Source organism: Sardina pilchardus, chromosome 3 (genome assembly GCF_963854185.1).
Source record: "Sardina pilchardus chromosome 3, fSarPil1.1, whole genome shotgun sequence".
NCBI classification, from domain to species: Eukaryota; Metazoa; Chordata; class Actinopteri; order Clupeiformes; family Clupeidae; genus Sardina; species Sardina pilchardus.
The window spans coordinates 27565861-27577576 of record NC_084996.1 but is presented as its reverse complement, the minus strand read 5'-3'; the positions used below and the strand labels follow the sequence as shown (position 1 = coordinate 27577576).

Here is an 11716-nt window from a genome sequence, read left to right as displayed (position 1 = left end):
GTCAGTTTCCAATTGATCTGAATGATGTTTAGGTTTCTTGATCAACTTCATGTTTTATTGTTCAGTTGTGTACACTGCTCAGTGATTAATCACTTATGGCATGTCCTATCACTTATGGCATGTCCTGCTATCAGTGTGCGGACCTTTATAATTTCTTTTCACGTCTTTTTTGGTCCAGCACCTGCACTATTTAGATGTGCGCGCAATTCTCTTGTTTTTGGATGTCCTTATTATCCCCTCATCATGTGGTACTCAATTTGCTTTTCAAAAATACAGCAGATGCATATTTGTTGTTCTTGATTATGTTTTTGGCACAAAATAAACATTTTAATGTGTCCCTACAACGTTGCTAAATGTTTTTTTTCTTTCTGGTAAGCACCACATTCTTACGCGCACCACCAGAAACTTTTCGAACAAAACCTTTTCATGTCTTCTAGGGGCTTTGAGTTTCAGATGAATACAAGGAAGTAAGTGCAAGACTTTCTGGTGCACAATCTCTATTTTTTCCTGTGTCCCTTTAGGGCAAGGGAGTCAAAGATACTGTCCGGGCACAGGTATAACCAAAGATGATTACTGACAAGATAGAGCAACATAATGCATCTCTATGGAAGCAAAATTCAAACAGTTCCTGGCTGCAGGAATGGCATGTTGCAAAGACGTCATACGTGGGGGCATTTTGATTGACATATCGCAAGACGTCAAGGCGAGGCGGGAGCAGCCTTCCTGTGGCCTGGAGATCAGAAAGCAGCTTCTCATCATGATTAGCTCCGCTTTAACCCTCTCTGGTTTCGCTTGGTCTGTTCATGTGTGTCCAACAGAAACCCACCAGCGCTGCTATAATATCAGTGTGGACCAGGTGCACTTTTACAATGACTACAGCGGGAACCTCACTACCATCACCAAGGTATGGGTGATGCATGGCAGCCATTGTGCGTCAGAATGCTCACCACAAACCAGCTTGAACTGGAGAGTGAGGGAGTAAATGAATGAGCCAATCACACTGGACGATGATTAGTGGGCCAGATCGAATGAGTCAGGTTGGGGGACTGACGAGACAAATGGATTGCAGGTTACGACCAGGACACCGGGGGGAACCCCTGCAATAAGTGGCATGGGAGTTTAGCAGTGGCAATAAGATCGTGTGCCCCATGCTGCTGTATTAATGTTGTCAGTTTTAAATGCTCTGAAATCCCTCCGTATCACCTCTTGCTAATTCAACCAAAAAGTTGTACCGAAGAAGACATACCAAAAAAATAGGCTGTGCTGAAGACATCTGATGATGCTTAGCATTTACACTGAAAATGATGGCAGAGGTTGAAAGCAAAAATTCTAGAGCACTCCACTCGTATTATTTTTGAAATTGATCATTAATTGGTAACCTACTTTTTGTTATGGTTATGATTTATCAAACAGCAACAAACAACTAATAATAGCAATGGCAAACATACTACTACTACTACTAATAATAAAAATGATAATAATAATAATAATAATAATAATAATAATAACTATAAATAATTACGATATAGGCCTAATGAAAATTGACGAAGTATAGCTCATAAATGGACTAAATAAAGTATCTTAAAAAAATGAATTGAATGCATCTCTAGAACATAGCCTGCTGGTCATTTCAAATTCACCAAGAACAACAGTCTAGACTGAGGAAAGGCTGAGACAACAAATATCAGAGGACTGAAGTGGTCGAAAGGGGGAATAGAGCTGAATCATGGTGCTCATGATGTTGGCAAGAGGGGAACAAATTAGTCTGGCATCTATTATTTGTTATCTTATTAGGCTAAGTTGGATAAAAAAACATTTGCAAATACAGCAGCAGCAAGACTTACATTATACACACAAAGGTGGAGAGAGGAACAACATACTAATTCATTCTTATTCAATTTATATAAATGTGTAACAATTTTTGGGTTTCACAATCAGAGTATGCTTTGTTCATGGCTAAAAATAAGGTGTTTATTTATTTATTTGTGTTCAAAAAGATTCAAAAGATTCAAGAGACGTTATTGTCTAACATGTTGCATTGATAGAATATTTTCTTTTGATTGAAAGCAGAGTGTGAGTGATGAGTCAGTATATGAGTTTTGTATGTATAGGCTAAGGCTACTGCATGGGAATTAACTATTTGTTATATGATGACATTTTAGTCAGAGGTAGGCTACTTTGAACCTTGATGGTAATAGCTCAAAGCTTTGGCCTAATTAGATGGCTGTTTTTTTTTTTTTTTGGATTGCCTAATCTTAACGGCTGTCCATTGAATGGATAAATGGACATCAGTAGAAGGTTATGTGTGGTATTTATTATAGGCTGTTGTTTTTTTGTGTTAATATCAAGTAATTGCATCAGTGTAGCCTTAAGTATTCCATAGCAGAATAGGTTGGAGTGGACAAAAAAAAAATTTTGGAAATGTATCTAGAAATTCTGTTGAGGGTTGCTGTTTGATGATTGTATTGAAGTATTGAAATATCTAAACTTATTTTTCAAACATTTCAAGATGGCTATAGGCTACCCAGCGTTTACGCATGTAGGCCTAAATTTAATTCTGCACTTTTTTCAACACAGTAAAATATCACAGAACGTCCAATTTGTTCCAAATTTTTGCCCCAAATTTTGTAAATATGACATGCTGGAGTGGTTTACAAAGCATCAATTTTAATGTTATCCAACATAAACACATATAGGATAGGCTATTTTGAGGTAGGCTAGCCTACAGACACAGGCCTATGTGAAGTAGGCTACTTAAACTCAACCCTGATTACTTTTTTTTTTTTTTAAAGCAGTAGATGTAAAGGCTTTATTACATAGTGTATTAATATTCATGTTTAAATGTATATATATTTACCTAGCAATTGGAATCAACATTGACACGTAAGACTACAAGAGCGTGTCCATGCATGCATCTTGCATCTTTCAAATTAGGGCCAAGAGTAGCCTATATTAAAAATATAATTGAATATATTTAATAATTAGCAATGTGTCAACTCAAAATCTTTTTTTCAGCCATTTAGTTCTGCGAACAGATATAGTGGTCCAAATAAACTTGAATCGTAGGCTATTGCATAACAATTATTTTAAGGTAGGCTAACCTAATTAATTACTTGACAAATTATTAGAGTTTTGACTACCTAGTCGAAGGGTTGTATTGACACTTTAGCTACTGCAACCAATTCACAATTAATCTCATTTAATCGTAGGCACTGAAATAAATCCAACCAAGGCCCTTATCGCATGACAGACAACACCAAATGCATTTGATAAAAAACTTCCCAGCCTTGCTCACTACGTAACAACTGAAGAATTTTCATCGTGGTTTCTTTGTGTCCTTCCACTGACTGATGTATTCTTTGTCCAGTGAAAATGCAACTGTTGAGGACGTAAGCTCACAATAGCCAATCATTCTTGTTCTTTCCAGAAAGTAGGTGTAGTCCAAACACCAACACGGTAGTATGATTTCTTTATAATCCCTCAGCATCGCCGCTAGTTTGTTTGGGAGTTGGACGAAGTCACCGAGACAGACTTGTCTCGCTGTTAACGCTGTAACGAAGTTAGTTGACACAAACACAAATTCGACGGAATTGTATTTTCTCGTCAAAGTGTTAGCAATCCACCATCCTCTATATCATCTAGTTCGGAATCTGAGTGCCATTATGGAGGATAAAAAAGAAGAAGGGGAAGCGGAGATTCAGGAACACGGACCCGAACATTGGTTCTCAAAATGGGAGCGGCAGTGCTTGGCTGAAGCTGAGCAAGGGGAGCCAAGCGAAGAAGAAGCAGATCAGAATCAGGAGAAATTGTGGCACCTTTTCCAGAATTCAGCCACAGCAGTTGCTCAACTTTATAAAGGTCTGAATTGGATTATTAATATCATGAAACGTTGACGTTAGGTAGTCCATTGCTTGTCGTCATTAGTTTGTTTGCAAGCTAAAATACCCAGTTACAGCACTTAGCTAACTTAGCATATTTTCGCCAAAACAACAGCTGACGTTGGCTGGTTAGCTTGGTTACATGTTAGCTACCGAGAGCTAACGTGCTATCGTAACATAGCACATCGTATCTTTGGCTAACGTTAAGCTAAAGTATGCCTCACTAGTGTATCGGAGGCCGACTCAGTTTGTCTAGAGAAGTTCACTGTGGTTGTGGAGGCCAATAAAACGCCATTAGCTATCGTAATTGGCACAATATTAAACTTTAAGTAGATAACGTTGTCTAGGCCGTGTTTCAGAACACTTTTATTGACAGTTTTCATCTAACTTGTTTACTGGAGATAACGTAAACGTTAGTCCTCTACATTGAGGGCAAGGACCGGATTGAGACATTAACGTTAGCTAATGTTAGCTTAGTTAGCATCCATGTTAGCCAGTGTTCACTCGATACGGTGACTACTTAAGAAGTTTTTTATGTTAATTGTAAAAAACCCTCGTGTTCATGCTAACGCTGTCTGTATACGAACTGAAAGCCCCGTCTACGAAATCATAAATATGATGTCAGCTGGTAACTTAGCCACTCTTGCTATGAAGGGTAGCAAGCTAGAAACAAAATGGCGATGGAAACAATAATTACTGCAACACATTCTCTTGTGACATTTCGTGATAGACGTCTCTGTTTCTTGATGGCAGAGTGGGTGAACAACTAATCTCGGATTGGCATCATAAATAAGTCTTCTGCAAAGCACACATGAATTGTGAATTATCACGCATTCACTGGTGACAAATCGTGAGCCAGTCAAACAACTTGGATTTTGTAACGTTAATGTCTTTAGCACTGATATCCTAGCTCGCTAATGATGGCTATCTTAAATTACACAAAATGGCGAAGATCAGGGTGAAGCTTGAACTATGATACACATAGTTATTGATAATATATATTAACAGTTTAAGATCGTGGTACACTTTTTAACAGGCATTTTTCTACGGTTACTGCTATATCAAATATCTATTGTAAGCTAATGAATAGCCATGTGACCAAAGGACTAAGGAAAGATTTACATAGCTGGCTATGAAACTAGCTAGCTCAATCATTTCTTTGTAATCTAAATTGTTGCGAACTGCGAAATAATTATAAGAGTGTGGTTATTACGATTATTATTCATGCATTTTGACTCATTTGACGACGAAGTTTTGGTTACCCTAGCTACTGAGTTGGCATCTTGCTAACGTCAGCTAACATTAACGTTAGTTTGGTTGGTTTAAACGCTGGTTAACCATACGTCCTCAACATTTAAAATCAAGCATCTTAACGTGGATGACAGAACAGTTTCGTTCCTTCCGAAAGTTGAAGACGAATAAGGTCTCTTCGCTCTACTCTTTGAAATGTCAGTTCTGTTATAATGATTATGTGAAATATGTGTAACTGGTGGCAACTTCAGATGTTAAACAAAATGGCGCAGAGATATTAACGTTAAGCTAACGTAACCTCCAGTCATTTCAGATGCAAGCTTCTATTTCTGTGACCGTGGCAGTCATAAAAGCCAACAGTATGTACATTGGCATTGAACAGATGAAATGGATGTGTACTGTTTTGGGAAGACTTCCCATTCTTATTGCAAAAGGTCTAAATATCCATGGACCAAATCACTCCAAGATATTTTTATTATGTTTGCAGATCGAGTGTGCCACCAGCAGCAGGGAATCTCACTCTGGGTCCCCTTTCAAAATGCTGCAACAGCTGTCACCAATTTATATAAAGGTATTTTTTATTTGCCACTTTTCAAAGAATCCTTTTTCACCACAGTTTATGTTGAATCTTGTTGTAATGGGAGCCATCCTTAATGCATGTGTGTGATCGTTGTTCCCTTGATGCACAGAAAGCGTGGATGCCCGGCAAAGAAGTTATGACCTAGGAATTCAGATTGGCTATCAGCGACGCAATAAGGATGTTCTGGCCTGGGTCAAAAAGCGCAGGAGAACCATCCGTCGGGAGGATTTGATAAGTTTCCTTTGTGGCAAAGCTCCACCGCCAAGGACTTCCAGAGCTGCGCCCAAACTGACTGTCATGTCCCCAAACCGGGCTTCCTCCACAGACACAGTCTCTTCTGTAGAGGCTGATTTACAACCCTTCCGTGAGGCCATAGCACTACACGGTAAATATTGCAAGCAACGTTGAATGATGGGCATAATGTCCCTAGCCTTGCTGTCTTGAATGTGTCTGTGTTCTCTAACACTAGTGCTGTGGTCAAGACCAGGCCACAAAGAGGTTTGTTTGGTTACACAATCTCAAATGGAACGTATGAAATGTCAGAGGCTGTTTCTGCCAGCTATTTTTGATTTTGGACATGTGATCACTTTTGTGAACAGCTCAGTTACTGTGCTGGGTTTTGACACGTGCTGTGCTGGATAAGGAGGCTAAGTCACAGGTACTTTGTGGGCTAATGAAGACCTGAATGCATGATCAAATATGGTTGATGCATCTTCAAAAGTCACTCCTCAATCCTGTACACATAAGCAAAAAGGTACATGGTCTTATCAAAAACACCCATTTAACAGACTAACATTTTACCCTGTTCAAGAGTTTTGAAAAATCTGATAAAAGTTTCCTAGCTTTAGGTTTGGCTTCTCTATGAAATTAGATAATCTTGCCCTCTAAAGATGATTAGAATAGAATCACAAGCCACACTGTGTAGTGGAATGAGACCCCTAAAATTGCAATCATGTCATATTTGGATAAACATCTGAAGGCTTATCAAAAGCACTCATTAAGATATCTGATTAAAACCCAAGCTGGCTGCGATTCTGAAAATAGTTTTGGCTGAGACTAGTCTGACTTGTTCAGTGTAATTCTTGCCTGGCCTTGAAGAGGTAGGCCTAATTTCAGAAGCTGCTTGAATATTCCCCCTTACACGTCACCATTTCAATAATGGTGTTTCAACCTTTTTTTCCCCTTTTTTTCCCTTTAAAGCACTAAGCAGACACCTAGTGCCAGTTTCCTGGATATGGATTAGCCCTGTCAGACAGTGGCTGTATTAATTCAAGGTCTTTTTTAGTTTAGGATGAGCAGCTATCAATGCCCAGGAAACGAGCCCTTGATTTACTGCTACTATGCCTTTACTATGGCTTTTAATTTCTGTGTGCAAAAGCAGCTGTGAGTAATACGTGGCAGTTGTAATAGTTTTTAGACATTTTCCCTGTAAGCTTGTAAAAACAGTACTAGAGTTACTAAATCAGTATGTAACAGGACTGTTCCTTGTACCTCTCTATGTACATGTGAGGAGTGTACAACACTTATCTTTTAAAGAAGAGTATACAAAAGCAAAGAGAGATAAGGGTGTTAAAATGCTGCTCACCAGACATTCTCCCATATAGAGTGAAATGTAAAATGTATTGCTTTTATTTATTATGTGGCATGCAGTCTAAAAAGTTTTGAAAGTTATTTCACCTTTTAGCCTGTAACCTTAACATCAGACACTCTAGTAGTGTTTTCCTTGTTGTGAATGGCGAATGCTCTCTCAGAAATATCATCACACCAAAACATAGGCCTAGTAGTTGTTAAATATATTAATAAACATTAAGATTAGCTGGAAGGTTTGGCATGGAAGTATCCAGGATTGAATTAATTTAGAAATAGGAGGACCAAACATTGAAACACTTGCTTCTAAAAGTTACATTTTATTTAAATGGATCCAATTTAAAGCATTTCCTGTTTCAGCCTCATCAGTGTTTATTCTCGAAACCTGAAATATGAAAGCAGTGTTAATGTTAGCTGACATTGTCATTGTTTCAAGCTTTGTCCCCTGTTATTGCTTTTAGCCTAACATTTGTTTCCATGTTATTTTAGCAGCTTTTGTTGTGTGATGGTTAAGGCTCTGGTTGTTTTTGTGAGGTTTTGTAAAAGGTTGTGACACAAAGGAAAATGGTGAAAATATGTCGATCTGTGTTTTCTGAAGACCAAGATTTGACTATATCCTCGAATGCCTTGTTTTGTCTACAGACCAAAGATATTTAGTTTATAGCCAAAGAGGAGTAGGTTAAGTTCCAAACGTTCAAGTTTAAGAAACTGCAGTCACAGAATTTTGAAGATTTTCTTTTAAAAAACAAAAATACACAACCCCATGAACTGATATAACAGCTGACAAAATAGCTGGCAATCAATTTAGTAGGTTACTTTTAATCAGTTAATTGATTAGTTGTTGCAGCCCACCATGAAGTACCATCATATCACTACAAATAATGGAGTCTGTATGAATAGAAAACCACCCATTCTTTATCAACTAGGTTTTACAGGCCACTATTTGTATTGTTAATATATGCCAGATTTGAACCACGTGTAATACATTTTATTTATTTAATTAATTTGTATTTATGTTTACTTAAGCAGCTGCTTTTATGTAGTGGACACTGTTTATAGATGGCAGTAATGGACTGCATGATTAACATGGACCTTTCATGATTGATTGAAGTACTGTACTTCCCTGTACTGATAAAAATAATCAGCCAAGGGGAATGTTGTCTAATCCTCTTGTAACGATTCCCCATCGTTGTTCATTTTCAAAGGGGTCATGCTGCAGGAAGCCATAGTTTTTCTAGTTGAGTTTAAAATAAGATGTCAACGTGGCTAGGGAATGTACCAGGCTTTCCAAAGTGGACTGCTCCCCTCCCTGCCTCTAATGGCCATTAAAAAAAAAAAAAAAAAAAAAGTGGTTATAGAGCATCGGCTAATTTGAAAAATACATGCTCCTTGCCCAGTCACACTGGACCACCCATAGCAATCTGAATCAATTAGTTGGAACCATACAGTAATTACCTGTGTATTCGCCACATTGTGTAAGCCGCAGGACAGTGTTTTATGCAAGTTAAAAGAAACAAAACCATATTAATACCATATTAACTTCCCCCATGCAGTAACTTCATAGCTGAAGAAATTTTGCAAAATCAATGTATAAGCCGTGGTTAATAGTTGGGAAATTACAGTAGTATTCAACAATTTAGCTATACACCTGGAAGATGCCTAAAGATGTTGGCCAGTCAGAGCCAAAAGGTATAGCTGTCTGTTTTTTCCTACAGGGTTTTCAGAGTGCGCTAGAGTATCATGAGGAAAATGAGCCAAAATATGAACCCACAGTTTTTTCAGTTACTCAACATACACGTAACAAAAGCATCTCAGGGAATGTTAAAAAATAATTGAGAACTCTATGACCCGATTTAGAAATTATTGGTAATGCTTGGTCATGGAACAAGAGACCAGATTTAATTTGTCTAGCTTGAGCAAGTCCAGCTATGAAGCCACCACTTCACTTGGATTCAGATTTAGACAGATGGTGCCTGGTCCTTCTGTTGAATATGACTGATGAAGGCGAATTAGACTGCTGACATTTGACAATTCTGTCCTTTTCAGTTTCTGCATTTGTACACTTGAGGATTTGTATAAAGATGCACTTGGAATGCTAGAATTATTTGTATCCCTTCAAAGTGTAATTTCTGTTCCTGGCTGTTTCTGTGTGCAGGTCTCAGCGGGGCCATGGCGAGCATTAGCGTGCGCTCCAGCACCCCGGGGTCACCCACCCACGTCAGCAGCAGCTCTAACCCCGGCCGCCGGAGAAACGGACTGCACGATGTGGACTTGAACACTTTCATATCGGAGGAGATGGCGTTGCACCTGGACAACGGCGGCACCAGGAAACGCAGCTCCGCCCAGTGTGCCGACGTAATCACAGACTCCCCCACCCACAAACGTAACCGAATGCTCTGAGCCTCCCACCTGCCCGCACCATTCCCCGCCCCAACCCTCCAATAAACCCCACCACCACCCCGAGCTCCTACCGGCTCCCAGTTGCGTACTGTGCTGCTTGGACAAAAAAAAACAACAAAAAAAAAACATGAATAAATAAAAAAAGCCACTTAAATCCCTAAAACTTTTGGTCCCCCCCAACCCCCCTCCCCCTCCCCAATCCCCCCCCCAACCCACCCCATCAACACAAACACAAAAGGAAACGAGGGCCATTGAACATCACATATGGGTGAATTCAATAATGATTGCCATACGTTGGACCACTGTAGTAGATACCTCTCGCTGTAAACCAATATCTGTTACCCTCTCTCAGTGCTCAGTGGACACGTCTGTCAGTACTTGATTATTTGAGTGTAGAAGTTAAGTTTTTGAGTTCTTTATGCTGCCGGTATTCTTCATATAGGAAATGTATGGGCAGCTGATGGGCCCCCAGCTGGCTTGGCATTACCCGTATTGGCTATTTATGCTTCAGCCGTGAAACCAGTTAACCACTGAATGTTCATTTCTTCAGTGCTTTGGTGTCCTTTTTGTACACCGTTTGGCTCCCACCAGATATGCTCACAACCTGCTTTTTTCCTGTTTCTATATAATGGCAGTTCATTTGTGAGGCCACCAGTACTATTGAACTCAATTGCTTTTTACAACTTGCTAGTCTTATTTAAAGCCGCTGCTGAGTAGGGGTTGGAAAAAAAATAAATAAATTGAGATGGCACTATACGGCAGCAGCTCTGCTGGTGAAAAGTTATCAATACATTGACACCAAGTTTCTAAACATCTTTTTTTTTTTTTTTTTTTAGACTGAGGACTCTGTATAATTGTATTCACATTACTGCTCTAGTGTATAACATGATGGTGAGTTAATGTATGATTCCCACCCCATGTCTTTTGGGGTTGAATTGTGGACCGTTGCAAGACTTGCTCAGCTTGTCTGGCACAACTCGTGTCCACCCGGGACTCCTCCTGATGCTCATCCTTGCCTGTTAGCAGCCGCCAAGGTTCCTACATGAAGCACTGAATATGGGACACAGAGACCAACTTGATTCGAGGTTAAGTTGTGCTCTAGTATCACCATATTTTCTCTACGCTAATGCTGTATCACAGCACAAAAAACGATGAAATTCAAGTGCTCTCCAGCCAGTAACTATAAAAGGCCTTTGGCGTATAATGTGAATAAATATTTTTTTTACATTGTCTTGAGTCTGGAAGAAATGTGTAGTTATTTGGTGTCAGTGTATCAATAATATTGCAAGCAGAAATAGTGCTTTCTTTTTTGTTATCCCACCCCTGCTGCTGATTTTTTTTTTTTTTGTCTTTATTTTGTTCTGTCTGGAACTTGAGGAAGTTGCAATAATGTTGTTGCACTAAAGTCATCTACAGATCCATTTGGCTTTATATCTTTACCATTTCATGCCACTGGATCAAATTAAGACAATGCCGTAGGAAGCTGTTCTGCGTGTCTAGATCAGTACTTAGAGACGTCATTGCTAAGGTGTGGCCATGATGGGACAATAAAACAGCTCGTGGTTTTGGGGTGTTGTATTAACAACCCTTTTCTTCTGAGCTGTTGAGCAAGCAGTGAGGTGGCTTACTGGGCCTTCCTATCCCCAAGGAAATCTCATGCATACAAATCACGTTTATGCACTTGAAGCATCTCTTAAAACAAAAAGATGACTAAGAGAAATCCTTACATAAACGTGGGCATAAACTTGACTGATGCAGAAACACATGGGTATTAGTATTTTGGTGCACAATGTAGAGGCAGACAGAGAGGTAACCATGGAATACATTGTAGTGCATTCAGTAACTGAACCAAGTGGTGAAATGTTGTCAACAGGTACCCTCTAAAGCTGGCATTAAACTTGGGCATCTGTTCTTTTGTTCAGGGCAGAAATATACCAATGCCAAAACACACAAGGAGTCCAGTTCTTGGAGAAACCTAGGTTCACCGTTAGCATTACTAAGCACACTTTGTTTCAGCCTG

The 11716-nt window shown here is 39.3% G+C and overlaps 1 protein-coding gene across 1 annotated transcript in view; it reads left to right on the top strand.

Moving 5' to 3' along the window:
• The first annotated feature begins 3486 nt into the window (after positions 1-3486).
• Positions 3487-11716, top strand: part of hapstr1a (HUWE1 associated protein modifying stress responses a) — an 8648-nt gene continuing 418 nt past the window's right edge. Inside the window, exons 1-4 of the mRNA XM_062532626.1 lie at positions 3487-3858; positions 5617-5700; positions 5819-6094; positions 9452-11716. The exon at positions 9452-11716 is cut by the window's right edge and continues 418 nt beyond it. Of these exons, the coding sequence (XP_062388610.1) occupies positions 3663-3858; positions 5617-5700; positions 5819-6094; positions 9452-9696 (801 nt within the window). The 5' untranslated portion in view covers positions 3487-3662 and the 3' untranslated portion in view covers positions 9697-11716. The remainder of the gene's footprint in view (positions 3859-5616; positions 5701-5818; positions 6095-9451) is intronic.